We start from the raw sequence: 16,749 nt of genomic DNA, 5'->3' as shown, positions 1-16,749 counted from the left end.
CAAAATACACTGCTTCACAAAAAATGAAGTTGTAATAGATTTCTATTCTCAGGTCTGCTTCCCCAGAAAGAGGAGAGCTTGCCAAAATAAGTTTGAAAATGATTGATTGGTTCTGGTTCTGGGGTGTGTCTGTCTTGTGCTACTTCTGCAGTGGAATGTCCTTTAGTATTCCAACTGCCAGCTCCTTTCTGACTGCGGCTAATGAAGGAGCTTCTCTGCAGTCATATCTATAATATGTTCTTCAACACTATGGCCCCCAGGTATCCCATAATTAACAATTCTGTCCATATTGTAATACTCCTTCTCATATGGGGCCTGGTGTAGGAAAGCACCCATGTCATCTATGCCATGGGTGCTTGAGCCTATTGGCTCACATTCTCCTAGAAAACTCTGCACTGGCAGTTTGTCTTAGTAAAGTCAAAACTCTGAAGAATGGGTTGGTAACACAGACTTAAGACTGAGAAATGCACAGTCCTAAGCCTCTGACCACAGTACGTGGATTGGGGTCACCTTTCAAGTGAGATCCAAAAATGGGTGGGAGGAGCCATTTGAGCCAATCATCTGTAATAGCTAGGCAGTACTGCATGTATGTTTTAGAGTAACAGCTGTGTTAGTCTGTATTCGCAAAAAGAAAAGGAGGACTTGTGGCACCTTAGAGACTAACCAATTTATTTGAGCATAAGCTTTCGTGAGCTACAGCTCACTTCATTGGATGCATCGATGAAGTGAGCTGTAGCTCACGAAAGCTTATGCTCAAATAAATTGGTTAGTCTCTAAGGTGCCACAAGTGCTCCTTTTCTTTTCACCTATGTTTTGATGGTTGGAATTGAATACCCCCTCAAGGCTTGGACCTTGCTCCCTGGGTTGGGAGTTGAACCAGTCCATAGGACATACCCTAAGTACTTGCTTTTGGATGAATGCAAACTATGTTTAGATGGATTGGCCATAAACCTTGCTCTTCAGCTGTAGTATTAGTGATCTATGAATATCCTTTTGTGATATCAAGGGTGTTAAGGTATTTTGTTTTTCCTACTATATCTAGTAGCTCATTCCAACCTGGGCATAGGTTTGACATCAAATATGGACACTTTGTTCACTTTCTGGAAGTTGGTACAAAATCTTCTAGACTCTTCCTCACTTACTCAGTGATGGGGTGTGCATATCCTGTCCTTGAGGAAAATTAAATCAGATATTTATGGTGATTTAAATGTGGAATGAAATGACAGATTAGCAACTCCTTTGTGTTGGCTTCTGTTTTGTTGCATGTAAGTCTCTTATGTGGAAAGGGTCAATTCATAAGTTGCAGTTTATATGCAAACACCATTTTGGTATTTGTAAATCTCACTGTTTTTTTGGATAATTGCATATGTACTTCTAGAGCTGCTGTATTCTACCACAGGGGTTATTCTGCATTAGGCCTTTTCAGACTGTAAAAGAGAGATTGTTCTCTCTGAGACTTTGTAGTGTAGACTGGTTCTTACTTTACATGTTTATGATTCTAATTGTATTTAAAGCAAATTTTTCAAAAGAGCTGTATATGAAAATATTGTCTGTCCAGTGCTAGAAAAAAAAAGAAATTTGAGATTTTTTTATTTCAAGTGTCGTGTTTGTTTCTGCATTTCTGAGTTTTCCTGTTCTAATTTCTGCATTGCCATTATATTGTAATTTTTCCACCACTTTTTTTCTTTCTTTTTTTGTGTGACTGAATCTGCCTGTCCTGTAGAGACAGATTATGGGTGTGTGAAAAAATCTCCAGGAACCTGGAAGATTTCTGATTTAGACATAATAGTGGATCCTATTCTGTCACCTCCCACTTCCTCTCTTCAGTCTGCTGTTCAAAGTGTCATCCTCCTGGCACCTACTCTGTCTGACACCCTGCACTGTGAGTGTGTAGATGATAGCTGGCTAGCTAAGAATGCCAGTTTTTAATATGGTCATCTGAGCTCATGCATACAGATGCATATTAAACAGCAATTTTAGAAATTGTGCTGTGTCCTGGTATGCAGTAGATACACTATTGTAGTGTAAACTTTCTAAGAGGCTAATTTGGGGATTAAAAGGAAATAAATGGATTTGGGGCTAATTCATCCCTTGAGTGTTGCCAGATGAGTTTGCCCCATTGAGTGTTTAGGTCTAAAAAGATACTGAAAGGAATAGTTACAAAAACTTACTAGAAACTTTTTGTATTGGTCATCAACCTATAAATTAGGGTGGATTCACAAAGTTGGGGAGACTTGGCATGTGTAGGCTTACTTTGGAGATAGGATTATGTGTGAGGCTATGAGGGTTTATATAGTCTGCTGCGCTGGGAATTGGGAGATCTGATTTCTGGTCCTGGGTGAAATCTCAGCCCCATTGAAGTCAATGGCAAACTCCCATTGACTTCAGTGGGACTAGGATTTCACCCTTGCTTTTGCAATTCACTTTCTACATGACTGTGGGTAAATAAAATGGGATAAGTATTATCTCCTGTTTATCAAGTGGTCTGAAATCTATGAATACAAAGTTCTATAAAAGGCCCAAATATAATAGTAATAGTGAAATCAAGAATCTTCAGATTGTTGGTTTACAGTATATGGTTACTGTTAGAATATACTAGTAAAATGACCAAATTAGATGAAAGTGTGTGTGTGTGTGTGAGAGAGAGAGAGAGAGAGAGAGAGAGAGAAGCTGGGCAATAGCGTTATCGGGAGTGGCTGAGGGATATTGAAGGGAAGTTGGATTTTTGGGGGTGCATGGGCAGAAGATGAAGGCAACAGAAGTGTTGGGAGTGCTGGAGGAGGGACTAGCTAAGGGAAGCTGGGTTTGTGGGAGCGTCTGGGTAGGGAAAGATGGGGGAAGCTCAGCGGCTGAGGGAAGATGGAGGCCTGGGTGGAGGGGAAGGATTTGAAGATGGCTGGGGTTACAAAGGGTGTTGGGGGCAGCTGGATAGTTAAACTTTTAGGAGGATCCAGTGGGATAACTTGATAGTTTGGAGGAAGCAGGGGACAGCTGGGTTGGTGGAGGTGTCTTGGGGAAAGATGTAGCTGGAAGTGGCTTGTGATACCTAAAGGAATTATGGGCAACTGGGTGGGGTGACTGAGGGCTGGGTAGGAGCAGGGGGTAGCAGGGACCTGTCAGGGGAGCAGGTCAGCTTGGTGAATGGTGGAGTCCAAGTTAGGAGACTGGCTGGTTGCTGAATAGGGGAGCCTAGGGCCAGTACTGCGTCCTCTCACCTTCTGACCTTGCTTTTGCCTCCGCTTGCTGCTGCTGCTGTTGCTGCCCAAGGGTTGGCAACTTTGGCTGGATGAATTCCTGGAGGTTTCGTCACATATCATCTTTAAAGATTAATCTTTAATTAATCTTAAGGTTGGCAACCCTCGCTGCCACTGTCAGGGTTTGCTTGTTCCTAACAGCTGGTCCTTCTCTGGTCAGATGCACCAGAGGGAGCTGCAGACAGCAGCAGCTTAGCACCTCTCCACAGCAGCTTCTAGTGGCCAGAGCTGTAATTGTAGGCTGTTACTGCAGTTTAGCTGAATGTGTGACACGCAGTTTAGGTGGTAATGTGAGAGGCAGTCTCCATGCATGTCTAGCTCTTTGAGCATTCTTTTTAAACCTATGTGCATGTGTATTTATAAGAGTGAAATATGTTTTATGATGTCTTGCTATTTCTTACCCCTTAAATAAGTTTAGTGCTTCCTTGTTTTCATTCTTACCTACTAAATCTAAATCTTCATTCCTTTGTTTAGTGTAAATAGGATATAGGAACTGCTGGAATGGAACTATGAACTATAACCATAATAAACATGCTAGAATTAAAGAACATCTTAGGTATATCGTGTAGTAAATATTAATCCAATGCACTGTTCACATTTAGAAAAATTACCCTTACTTAGAGGCACGTATTTTTTACTTTTGTCTTTTTTTTTTGGTCTTACTCTTGTCACCTAGGTGATGGTAATAAAAACAAGGTGCACAGTTTATGGACAGTGTCAGATCTTGATGTCGGCCCTGACTACAGCACTTCCTGGCATTCTACAAACTCTGAAAAGCAGTTTCTGGACTGTATGTTACACAAAGTGCTTTGGGCAAAAAAATCTACAATGGTCTTAACTGTATTTAAATTAACAATCAGAAAAGCATTCTTATCCCAACATAATTATCTCTCAGAATTCAACCAAGATTGACTTGAAATTAAAATGTTGTTAACTTTTTAGTGTGGAACATTTAGGAAAGGTAATTTTAAAAGATAATTACTAGGGCAGTTCACTTGCAGAGAGTGTAACTTTCAAATGAGTAAAGGATAGAAAATAGATCACAATCATGTGGGCTAGGGTAAAGACAGATTCACGAGCTGATTAAACTCTGAATGTGGGCTGGCATGGTGGAAATATGGGTTGCTGAACAGTCTCCAGAGTCTAACTTCTTTAGAAATTGGATGTTAAATAAAAGTGGCTCAGGTTCATAAGCCCTAAGATGAGTGATGTAAACTGCGTTGTATCTACCACACCCTTATGTGGCCTATTTGTGGGGTAGCAGTCAAATTGTTTTTGGAAAAAACTGTACAAGATAGAGTATGGTAACAAATCTGGAAATGGAAAAAAGGATCAGTGAGGGGCCTAGATAGAATTTCTCTGTAAAGTTGAGATGAAGTGGAAGGCTTTGTCACTGAGTATCGCTGACCTTCATTTGGTCTCCTCTCAGTGAGGTTCCAGGAATCCCAATAAATTCCCTTTTCGCCACATAAGACCTGGCATTTCAGTTACCGTCCTCTGGTAAAGTAAGGCTATATGTCCCTCTTTCACAGGCCATCAATACTACTATTAAATTGTTTTGCTGTGGTCACTATAGAACAGTGGGAGAACGAAAACGACCGTATCCACTTCATAGAGCAAGAGTGAGTCTAGCAACGGAAATATGATCTTTTAAACAGGAGAACAAAGCACTAATTCAAAACTGTTTTACAGTGTAACAGCATAGGTCTAACTTTCAGATAGTTTTAAAACTTTTATCCTAGTTGGGAAAATAGAAAGTGAATTGTTTCCTCCAGTTACTAAAATTGTACACTAAAGCATTAAGGACTCAGTCAAGTTCTAGCTACTTCAGTTTACATGCAATTGTGCATAATATTTTTGCATGCAATGAATAAATATACCTGTGGCTTGAAATTTTCAACTGATTTAAGATGAATTTCTGAAAAATTAAATCTTTAACAGGGAGACACTATTATAATTACTGAAGGTAGTGGGAAGAGAAGAAAGACATTAATGTACACTTTGGGAGATTTTTGTTTTCTGGAATTAATGTAGCTACAACAGGTCTTTACTTACAACTGACTGCATATCAATGACTCTGGGCGAAATTGTGTTCAGTTCTACAGGTGCAAATTTGGAAAAACTCCACTGAAGTTAATGCAGTTACTCATGATATACATTGGTATAATTGATACATTGCAGAATTTAGCCTTGTATCTTGGTAGTTCACCAAAAATTATCAAATCTTGAATGCTAATGGCATATTTCTATGTATAGATGAACTTTTTAAAAAAAAAGTTTAATTTTGCAATATGATAGCTGAAATTGCAGTTAGCACCCAAATATTCACCATCTGTCATTAGAGCTGATTTGAATACAATTAATTTGAATGTCAAAGGGTAACGAATAGCTTGTTGTTCCTGGTTGTTAAGCTTTTATTCTGTTCTTCTGGATCAGACACTAACATTAATGAGAGCTTATCTGATTTTTGGCATCATATTAATCCCATTGTGATTAAACTAATCTGAATAATGGATTCCACTTCAAATGTTTTGTTTACAGTGATTGACATTGGTAACCATAAATATCACATTTTCCCTCTATTTCAAGCTAATGATGGAAACTGGCCAACGCTTAAACAGAGTTCAACCCCTGTGGTAAAACCACCTCAAATCTCCAATGCAGACTGGAAGGAATCAAGCATGGATACTGCTTTAAAACAAGGAACTGTATCCAGTCAACCTTTGCCATCTTCAGTATTAGGAAGTACTGATAAGCTGGTGGGTTTCGTATGTGGTGCTCTTTTGTTTTGCAGCATATAAAAACCAGTAAACTCATAATGTCTACCAAAATTGTGTAGTATTTTTATAAATCTTGTTTGCTAAAACTTTTGACTATGGCTTTGGCCTCTCTAGCAGGGTTTGCCTCAGGTCTCTGCTCATCTCACTTCTTCCCTTCCATTTATCAAAAATGTCGCTAATAAAATCCTCTTCATCTCCCTTCTTCAAATTCTTTCACTGTCTTCTTGTCTCTTATCACATCAAGTTTCAACTCCTGTCCCTCACCTTTGGGGTCCTGTGTATTGCCACTCATGTACATCTCTGCTTTCACTTTTTCCAACTCTCCCCCTCAAGCCCTTTCCTACTCCTAATTCTCTTCCTTTACATGTTTTGTCTCCTCCTCCCTTCTCAGTTTCACACCTTTCATGTTGCCACTTGCTGCTGCTTGGCATAACTTCCCATTTTTCCACTAATCACCCTCCCTCTTCTTTTCCTTCAAAATCCTTTTTAAAAAAAAATCTTCAAATCCATCGTACACTGAGCCTGCCAGTGTTATCTTTTTGTGTCCTCTGGTGTTTGCACCATTGCCCAGTGGTTTGTATTTTTCTTAGACTGTAAGCTCCGACAAGTGACGACCTTGTCTTAATTTCTTTTCTTGAAGTGCAGTGTAGATTTACTGCATTTTATTACCAAATGGATTTTGGGGTCAAACTTGCAAACTTAGGTGCCTAAAGATATGCGCTTAAGTTTGAAAATTGAGCCCTTGATGATGCAAATATTGTTTTGATTCATATTTACATATTGCAATTGGAGATATCTTACAATGGGCTTGTAAGATGTGTGCATACTCTTTCGCTCTCTGATACATATTGGTTCTCTTGATCTTTGAGTCTTCTGTGGAAAATTCTCCTAAAAGCATAATGTCTAATACAATTTTAAAAAACATGCTTTATAATTGTGTGTATATATGTAAATACATATAATTTATTCCTTGTCCTTCGGGAATATGAATCTGACTAGTTAAGATGTGAATGTTTTTGCTCGTAGTTATTTTTATTTTATTTGAGATGGTGCAGTCTGCCCAGTTTTTCATACAATACTTGTATTGTTCTTATTTAGGGCCTTGATATGGGGAAAGTGCCACCTACTATCCCTGGTGTAAGTAAGCAGTTGCCTCAAAACTATGGAACCTATCCAAGCCCTGTTCCTTTAGGAACAGGTTCTACAAATTCACTGGAAAGGCGGAAGGATGGCAGCCTACCAAGACCTGGCTCCAGTATAACAAATCGGCAAAGACCTATTCCATTACCACCATCGAGCAATATACATCAGCCTAGTTCCTCACAACAGATACAACAGAGAATTTCTGTACCTCCTAGCCCTTCTTATCAACCTTCTGGTCCCTCCTTATTTCCTGGCGGAGATGGCAGGCCTGAGCTCCCTTTAACTGTGGCTATCAGGCCTTTTCTAGCTGATAAAGGATCAAGGCCTCAGTCTCCAAGAAAAGGACCTCAAACAGTGAACTCCAGTTCCATCTACTCAATGTATCTTCAGCAAGCAACACCACCAAAGAACTATCAACAGGCTGTATACAATACCCTAAATAAATCAGTAAAAGCAGGTAGAATATATATATTTATTGCCTTTCCCTTTGAAATAGGCTACTATTACCTCAGACCTACTCAGTAGACTTGCTTTTTGATCTGTTTGTAATAAATAATAATTTAATTGAGATTAATGTAAATACAGTTACCTTAAAAGCATTATTTTGTTGTTTGAATAGCTTGTCTAAATTTAGAGGAAAGGAGGAGGATTTTGCTTTTTCTTATTCAAACAGTATGGCACCACAATTTAATTTAATCCCATTTGTAGTTTTTGAGGTGGCAAATAGGCATGTGCTGAGAGACATCTTTATTTTAAAACATACTAACTAACTATTGGAACAATATGGATTATATTAGATGTAATACGTTGTATTCCAGATACTTTTACAGAGATTGATTTAAAAAATACAGTCTCTGGCAGGGTTTTCTTTACAGCAACCCTTCTCTTACCATTTGTCAATGAATAGTTAATAACTCTATCAGAAGTATCTCCATCGCTAACAGATGAATATTGATATCCTAGTTTGATCAGCCAACTGGGTGATAGGTTATGACATAACCTAGCTATTGACATATTTTTCTTCTATATTGATTTATGAACAAACAGCAGCATGCGCATCCAGCAGCTTATTGCATGACCTTTTTGATATAAATTCAGAACAGTCCCTCACTTTCATTTTCTCCTCTTCAGTTTATGGAAAACCTGTTCTACAGTCTGGTTCAACTTCTCCATCACCTTTACCATTCCTTCATGGATCTTTGCCCGCCCACACATCACAGCCACAATCTCAGCCTCAGATTGAGTTCACTGAAAAAGATCAAGAGCTGGAAAACATTCCACCATCAGGTGAAAATAGCAATGTGGAAAACATTCCTCGCCCTCTCAGTCCTACTAAGCTTACACCTATTGTGCATTCACCCCTACGATATCAAAGTGATGCTGATCTTGAAGCTCTTAGAAGAAAATTAGCCAATGCTCCTAGGCCATTAAAGAAGCGTAGCTCTATCACTGAACCTGAAGGGCCCAGTGGACCAAATATACAGAAGCTATTATATCAGCGCTTTAATACACTTGCTGGAGGAATAGAAAGTGCTCCTTTTTATCAACCAAGCAACCCACAGGACTTTATAGGCAACTTAGCAGATGTTGATAATGGAAACACTAGCACCAATGGCAATGTTGAAGAACCTATTTCTGTGCAACCCACAGTTGCTCTTCCTGATGAACCTCCTCCTTCATCAGATGCCAATGATAATGAATTACCTTCTCCTGCCACTGAGGAACTGATTAGCTCTGAAACCACTAACCAAACCTCTGAGACAACTGAAGACAATAATAACAATCCTGCTGTAGTCCCTTCCACTGAACAGTCACCCAGTCCCATACCTGAGGTCAGCTCCCCAATAGAAGATGAAGTTCCTGTGCCACCAGCTGTTCCTCCTCCACTTCCTCCAGTAAGTGACGGCAGAAATACAGTTGTTATTGCGTATTACTCTTGGCCTTTGGAAGTTGCTATACAGTCAATTATTCCTGCAGTGACTGGAAGACCATGGGATTATGCTAAATGATCTAAATAGCATAAGGTTTATGGTATCAAAGGAATAAAGGGAAAATGAACATAGCACCTTGGAAGATTCCTATGGATAAGTTGACAAAAATGCTGTTTCTGTACTAATATTACTTCATATGCAACTCTGGCTAGATAGTAAGGAAATGATGCACATACTTTGTAGATGATCCTGCATGTTCAGGGTCCTGTGTATCATCTTTCTGAAGAACTTTATCTGAAATTACCCTTGCCAAGAACTGAATTCCAGAATCAGACTTAAATTTAAAAAATGTTTTCAGACCTCAGGGTTGCAAAGATAACTGTAAACATGAACCTGAGTGGAAACTGCTGCGCTGATGCTTTTCTAGTTCTGCAGGCAGTCTGAAAAAACAGCTCTGGGTGGTGTGAACTACCCATATTCCCCTCAATGGGGAATTATCTCTACACCCTAAAAATGACAACATAAATGTCAACATTGCTGATTTATTTTAGCAGAAACATCCATCTAATGTGCTTATCCCACAATCCAAATTACCCTCCATGTTTCCCCAGGTGCCACAGCCCCCAACTGCCCCCCTTCCAGCTGCCAAAGCCTCCAGTTTCAGCTTGGCACGTCTACAAAACTATTTGTCTTGTCAAAATCTGCACTATGTAGAGAATTGAAAATGTGGGGACAGCATAAAATAAATTGGAGTTAATATAAAAATATTACTCAGCTACAATGACTGTATTATTTTCACTTTCATATTGAATACAGGTTTCAGAGTAACAGCCGTGTTAGTCTGTATTCGCAAAAAGAAAAGGAGTACTTGTGGCACCTTAGAGACTAACCAATTTATTTGAGCATAAGCTTTCGTGAGCTACAGCTCACTTCATCGGATGCATACTGTGGAAAAGTGTAGAAGATCTTTTTATATACACACAAAGCATGAAAAGGAGGAGGTATTTTTTCATGCTTTGTGTGTATATAAAAAGATCTTCTACACTTTTCCACAGTATGCATCCGATGAAGTGAGCTGTAGCTCACGAAAGCTTATGCTCAAATAAATTGGTTAGTCTCTAAGGTGCCACAAGTACTCCTTTTTCTTTTTATATTGAATACAGTGAGCACATCTACTTTTTCATTTATCTAAAGCTGTCATAGAATCCAAGGACCTTGCTGAAGAATTTAGGTCCAGCTTGGCCACGGAGTACACACGGCCTTGTATGTATCCCCTATGGGAACAGGTGAAAGTGATTTTGGGGAGAAGGGGGAGATAATCTTTTTTCCCCAAACTTAAGTATAACAGAAATTTAAAACACATTTCAAAACCCTTCAGCCTATAGTCCACATAAAGCATAAATTGCTAAAACATTTTGCTGGAGCCTGGGAAAAATGCATGAGTGGTGTAAAATACTGTTTAACAAAACAAATTTTAAAATGGTTCAGTTTTTGTGAACATGTTTCTTCTGGAACCACTGGCTAGAAAAACACATAAAATAGTCTAGTGCTGTGCAGGCTTTCCTTCCTCACTGCAAACAGCGTAGCAAATTAATGTATCTCGTCCTAACCTGTAATGAACACTCCTGCTAGCTCAAACCTGAGATTTTCCCAAGCAGAGACTGCCAGTCATGCTGAATCATTTAATTTGTAATGAGACCAAAGTCTCTTGCTAGAGACTAGGATGAGCCCACCAGACTTGCTTTCATTTGTGATGTCAGATGAGATTTAAAACTATTATATTCAGAAATGTGGGATGAACTAAGAATTAACCTACTGTACCTTCTAACAATTTTCTTTAAACAGTAATTTATTGTTGTGTTGGAATGACTTTCAGATTTCCACGTAATAAAATTAGTGTTTTCAGGGCTACATATCTGCTACTGTGGTTTTTATAATGGAAATGCTGACAAATCTTAATCAGCACTTTGGGGGCACAGTAATGCTTGTTTGGTTAAAACAAGCTGAATATTTTATGATATTTATGCAACTTGGAATGACATCTACTTTTTCTTCCACTCAGACTAAACGTACCAACCTGAAGAAACCTAACTCTGAACGAACTGGTCACGGTTTGAGGGTAAAGTTCAACCCTTTAGCCCTCCTGCTTGATGCTTCTTTGGAGGGAGAATTTGATCTGGTACAAAGGATCATTTATGAGGTGAACTTTTCTAAATGAAGACTGTCTCTTCCACATTTTTTCAGTGAAGGAAATGATTTGGGCTTAAGTATTTCAATTTTTTCGCATAGGTTGATGATCCCAGCAAACCCAATGATGAAGGAATTACCCCTTTGCATAATGCAGTGTGTGCTGGTCATCACCACATTGTAAAGTTCCTGCTTGATTTTGGTGTTAATGTGAATGCAGCAGACAGTGATGGATGGTAAGTGTGCTAGCACTTTTAACTTCAAAGTCCCAATTCAGTCAGTTTTGAAATAATGAAATTTAGTGGAGAGCTATCTAGGGATCAGATTATTATATATTTACTAAATGACTCTTTGGTAAATATATATAGAGTTTTTTGTAAACTCTAAGGGTATGTCAACGCTAGCACTTTTGTCAGTAAAACTTATGTCGCTCAGGAATATGGAAAAAAACCACACACACACATCCCAACTGATATAAGTTACACCGACAGAAGCGCCAGTGTGGACAATACTATGTCGGCAGGAGACTCTCCTGCCGACATAGCTACTGCCACTCATTGGGGATGCTTTAATTATGTTGACAGGAGAGTTCTCTCCTGTTGGCGTGGAGCAGCATGATCATACAGTGGTGTAGCTGCATCAGTATCGCTGTATCACTGTGAGGTCTCTAGTGTAGATATAGATTTAATGATTGAGGTATTGAAATGCATGACTTTACTAAATGTTCACCTAAGTGTAATGTACAAACTCTTCCAAATAAGTAAATGCTATTGTATTTTGTTTATATTTAACTGTATAGTTCTAATTTGTGTCCCATATGTTTAATAATTTTGACTTGAAATACACAGCCTTCCCCATTTTTATCCAAAAGTGGGTTTACCTTCTTGGAACCTTTGTCCGTGGATTGTTATAATTTCGCAGTATTAGTAATGAACTACTTTATTAAAAAATGCATGAATATATATATACTTTTCTATAAGGTCTTTTTTGTGTCCTCAATTTAAGACTTTCCATTGATTTTAAAAAAAAGTTTGTTTTTTTTAAAAAGTTGATCCTAATATTACTCATGGGGACATTCTATGCCCCAAAATTAAAAATTCGGCACACAATATTTTAAAATCTGCAAAATTCTGCAAATTTTATTTGTCAAAAAACACTACATAATCATGCCAGTTTCAATTATTTTGGTAATTTATTTAAAAATACCTGTCAACAAGTATGTCTGTAACAATACAGACACACACAAAAATTCCCCCAGGAGTAGAGAGTTAAAGAAACCCCTATGACAACCCAGTTCCTATTTCTCTGTCCCCTTCCCCACCATCCCCAGAGCCCAGCTGGGGGGCCAAACACCCACAACCCCTCCCCTGCGGGGCCCACCTGTACCCCCCACAGCCAATATACCCAAACCCCCTCATCCCCAGAGCCCAACTGCAGGGCCCCCCCAGCCCAGATACCCTCATCCCAGCCATGGGGCCTCCCCGGCCCAGATACCTGCAGACCCTCCCAGCCCCCCCAAGCCCAGCTGTGGGGCCTGCCCAGTGATGAGCTGCCAAAATCTTAACAACCAGTTCCCTCGTCACCCTGCAAGGGGATCGTGGCCCGCTCCTGCCCCATCCAACCCCCTGTGTTCCTTGATGCCCCCCGCACCAGGACCCCTGCCCCATCCACCTCCCTCCCCTGTCCCCTGACTGCCCCCAGAACCGGGCAGGGGGGTCTCATGGGCCACTGTAGTGGGTGCCCACCCCGCCCCGCCTCTAAGAGCCAGAGGCACCTGCTGGGGGGTGAGGTGGGGAGTCCTGGCGGTGCTTACCTGGGGTGGCTCCCGGGAAGCATCCGGCAGGTCCCTCTGGCTCCTAGGGGCGGGTAGTGTAGCTAGCGGGGAGCAGGGGGAGCGGCGGCTGCTCCCCCCATTGATTACATCAAAAGTGGCGCCTTAGGCGCCGACTCTGTGGGTGCTCCGGGCCTGGAGCACCCAGGGGGAAAATTTGGTGGGTGCAGAGCACCCACTGGCAGCTCCCAGCCCCAGCCCAGCTCTGCTCTGCCTCCTCCCCTGAACACGCTGCCCTGCTCTGCTTCTCCGCTCCCCCGCCGCCAGCTTCCTGCGAATCAGCTGTTCGCGCGGGAAGCCTGGGAGGGCTGAGAAGCAAGCGGCGGCTTCGCACTCAGGCCCGCGGAGGCGGAGTGGAGGTGAGCTGGTGAGCCCCCCTCTCAGGTTACCTGTTCTGGCATGGACGGCCCTCCTCGTGTTCTCCCCTCCCTCCCCCCCAGCTCACCTCCGCTCTGCCTACTGCGGGAAGCCCGGGGGGGGGGTGGGGGGTGGAGAAGCAGAGCAGGGCGTTCAGGGGAGAAGGCGGAGTGGAGGTGAGCTGGGGGCGGGCGCGGGCCAGGCACCCACCAAATTTTCCCTGTGGGTGCTCCAGCCCCAGAGCACCCATGGAGTTGGCACCTAAGGTGCCACGTTTGGCCGGTTGCCTTGCGGGACACCCGGTTCTAAAAGGGCTTCTAAATTTAACAACTGGTTCCAGCGAACTGGTGCGAACCGGCTCCAGCTCACCACTGGGCCTGCCCTCTTGCCCAGACACCCGTCACCCTGTCCCCCAAGATCCCAGGAATCCAGAGGGAGAAACAGCCTGATGCTTGCTCAGTTCCAGGCTTGCACAGAGTTTCCTGTGCGCCGCCCTCTCCTTCCCTCAGGGCATACTGGGAACTGCAGCTGCCAGGAACCCTCTAGCTCCCTCTCCCTCCCCCAGCAGTGTCTTCTATGAGCAAGCTGGGCTCTGCCGAGTCCAGTGGCTCCTAATGCCGGCTAGCAGTACTGCAGCCCGTTTCTGTGTGGGAAAGGAAATTCTGAGTGCACAACGTTAATTTCTGCAAAATTCTGCATTGCACAGAATTCCCCCAGGAGTATAATATATAGTCCATAGTTCTGCGAGTGTTTGTCCCTATGTGTAATCCATTTCAGGTTTGTGCATGTGCTCCATCTGCCTAGGACCGAAGATTTTTCCCCAGTGTCTGTTTGGTCCTCACATGAGCCCCCATTCTCCTCATGCTCGCCCTGGGCTGCCAGACCATCACCATATTAGTTCCTTCTTACTGCTCATGGTTTAGGATGAAGTTTTAGTGTATGTGCTGACTACTTCAGCTTTCCCTGTAGATGATTTTTAAAAGTTAGTCTTAGTTGTTTTAATCAGTACAGCTTTTTGGGGTTTGATTTCCTAAACTTTGGGAATCCCACCCATGGCATGTGGAGCAATGTGATTCCTGTAGCACACATCATAATTCCTATTTACACACACTCACTCACCTACTCTTACCACCCTCTAGTTCTTCCAATGGCAGTGTGGAGAGTATGCCAAGGATCCCTGGCTTCAAAAATTGCATAGACTGCCAGAAGTCATTTCTGGTTACATATTATCACAACACTTGCTTGGACTGCCTGGGGAAACCCATGTCTCTTCTAGGTGCGGTATCTGCAGGTCATTTCCAAGGATGACAAAACAGTCAAGGGAGTTCTAACCTAAAAGATTCCTCATGGAGAGGTCTATGAGAGCGGTCACAGGCTCTGACTGGGGAGATCCCCCTCTCAAATGTCTTAAGATGGTAGGAACATTCCTTATAGTGGCTCTGGCTGGTTCCAAGGTACCGCCCACCAGCTCCGACAGATTCGGGTGAGGAGAGTGAAGGCAAACGGAAGGGAGACAAAAAGTCTCCCATAATCTTCCCTCTTGTCCCTCCACATCCAAGTCCTCTAAGAAGAGGCAAAAGTCTCCGTCCTGCACCAAGTCAGGAGACCCCTCGTGCTTCAGAGTGGGGCCGTCTGATACTGGGACTTCATCAGAAGGTAAGGCCACACCACGTTCCAGAACCAAGAGTGGTACTTTGGCACCATCAACAGCTGCTGCATCCGCACTGCCGGCTCTGGCTTTTTCTGCACCAATGGCCTGAATTACAGAAACTACTCTCTCCGCTCCAGCCCGTTTCTCAGCAGTGGGTGACTTAATTGTATTTATGGGACTAGAGTCACTGTGATACTCTCTGGAGTCCCATGTCCAGTACCAAGATATCATTCAGTACAGATATCTCTGCAGTCAAGCTATACCGTTGCCAGTATAGTAGAGGGAGGCCATCACTGCCTCCTCTAGGACCAAGAGCTCTCCTGTTGAATTTGGGATTGGAGTCAGAAGAATATAGTGGATACCCATCCCGGACTACTCCCCAGAGGGTGTCTAGCAGGGATTGAGCTCAGAGAGGGTATCTGTATTGTCCAGAGTGTCTCAGTACTCCTGTGCAATTAAGAACACTCCCTATACATATTGGTATCTATCACCCTGGGGCTTTGCTCCGAGGGGATATGAGGTCACGCAATGGCAGTATTGGGGCCTGGAAGACCCAAGACACTATCACCTGACATACCCATGTTATGGGACAGAGGATATATGCCATCATGTGCCAGCAATGCCCCTCTGCCATGTACATTGGCCAAACCGGACAGTCTCTAAGTAAAAGAATAAATGGACACAAATCAGACGTCAAGAATTATAATATTCAAAAATCAGTCGGAGAACACTTCAGTCTCTCTGGTTACTCGATTACAGACCTAAAAGTCGCAATTCTTCAATAAAAAAACTTCAAAAACCAACTCTTAACAAGAGACTGCTGAATTGGAATTTAATTTGCAAACTGGCCACTATTTAAATTAGGCTTGAATAAAGACTGTGAATGGATGTGTCATTACACAAAGTAAAACTATTTCCCCATGTCACCCCGCCCCCCCCCCCCCCCCCCGTTCCTCACATGTTCTTGTTAACTGCTGGAAATGGCCCACCTTGATTATCACTACAAAAGGTTTTTTTTTCTCTCCTGCTGGTAATAGCTCACCTTACCTGATCACTCTCGTTACAGTGCGTATGGTAACACCCATTGTTTCATGTTCTCTCTGTATATAAAATCTCCCCACTGTATTTTCCGCTGCATGCATCTGATGAAGATGAAGTGTAGCTCATGAAAGCTTATGCTCAAATAAATATGTTGGTCTCTAAGGTGCCACAAGTACTCCTTTTCTTTTTGCAAAGATGTCCGGCTCTCAGGGTAGAGGAAGAGCACCCTCAGCCTCAGAAGTCACAACAACAATCTGGAGGAGAGGCCCAACAGGAGCAAGATGCCATCATGCTGCTGATCTTGTTGTCCTTGTCTCCCAACGAGGCAGTGATTCCTGCCTCCCTGCCATACCCTGATGATTCTAAGGTCTTCCATGACTTTGTTAAAACTGGTGGCGGAGGCATTACACATTCTATGCACTGCTAGACATTCTGCACGGCTGAGGACAGAGTGGAATGGTGCTCACCAAAGCCATCACCAAACCTACAAAGACACTTTCGGCAGATACCTACCACAGTTCCACCACTAGGCTGAAAAGATGTATTTTGTACCTGTGAAAGGGTTGGAATACCT

General features: G+C 42.3%; 1 protein-coding gene across 3 annotated transcripts in view; it reads left to right on the top strand.

The window, feature by feature from the left end:
- PPP1R13B (protein phosphatase 1 regulatory subunit 13B) overlaps positions 1-16,749 on the top strand; it is a 143,504-nt gene that overhangs the window by 119,605 nt on the left and 7,150 nt on the right. For all 3 annotated transcript variants that reach the window (XM_074956310.1, XM_074956311.1, XM_074956308.1), the window contains exons 10-14: positions 5,844-6,013; positions 7,133-7,634; positions 8,309-9,072; positions 11,171-11,308; positions 11,398-11,531. In XM_074956310.1, the coding sequence (XP_074812411.1) occupies positions 5,844-6,013; positions 7,133-7,634; positions 8,309-9,072; positions 11,171-11,308; positions 11,398-11,531 (1,708 nt within the window). The remainder of the gene's footprint in view (positions 1-5,843; positions 6,014-7,132; positions 7,635-8,308; positions 9,073-11,170; positions 11,309-11,397; positions 11,532-16,749) is intronic.

This window comes from Natator depressus, chromosome 6, assembly GCF_965152275.1.
Source record: "Natator depressus isolate rNatDep1 chromosome 6, rNatDep2.hap1, whole genome shotgun sequence".
NCBI classification, from domain to species: Eukaryota; Metazoa; Chordata; order Testudines; family Cheloniidae; genus Natator; species Natator depressus.
The sequence above is the reverse complement of the archived record's forward strand: the minus strand, read 5'-3'. Positions and strand labels throughout refer to the sequence as shown.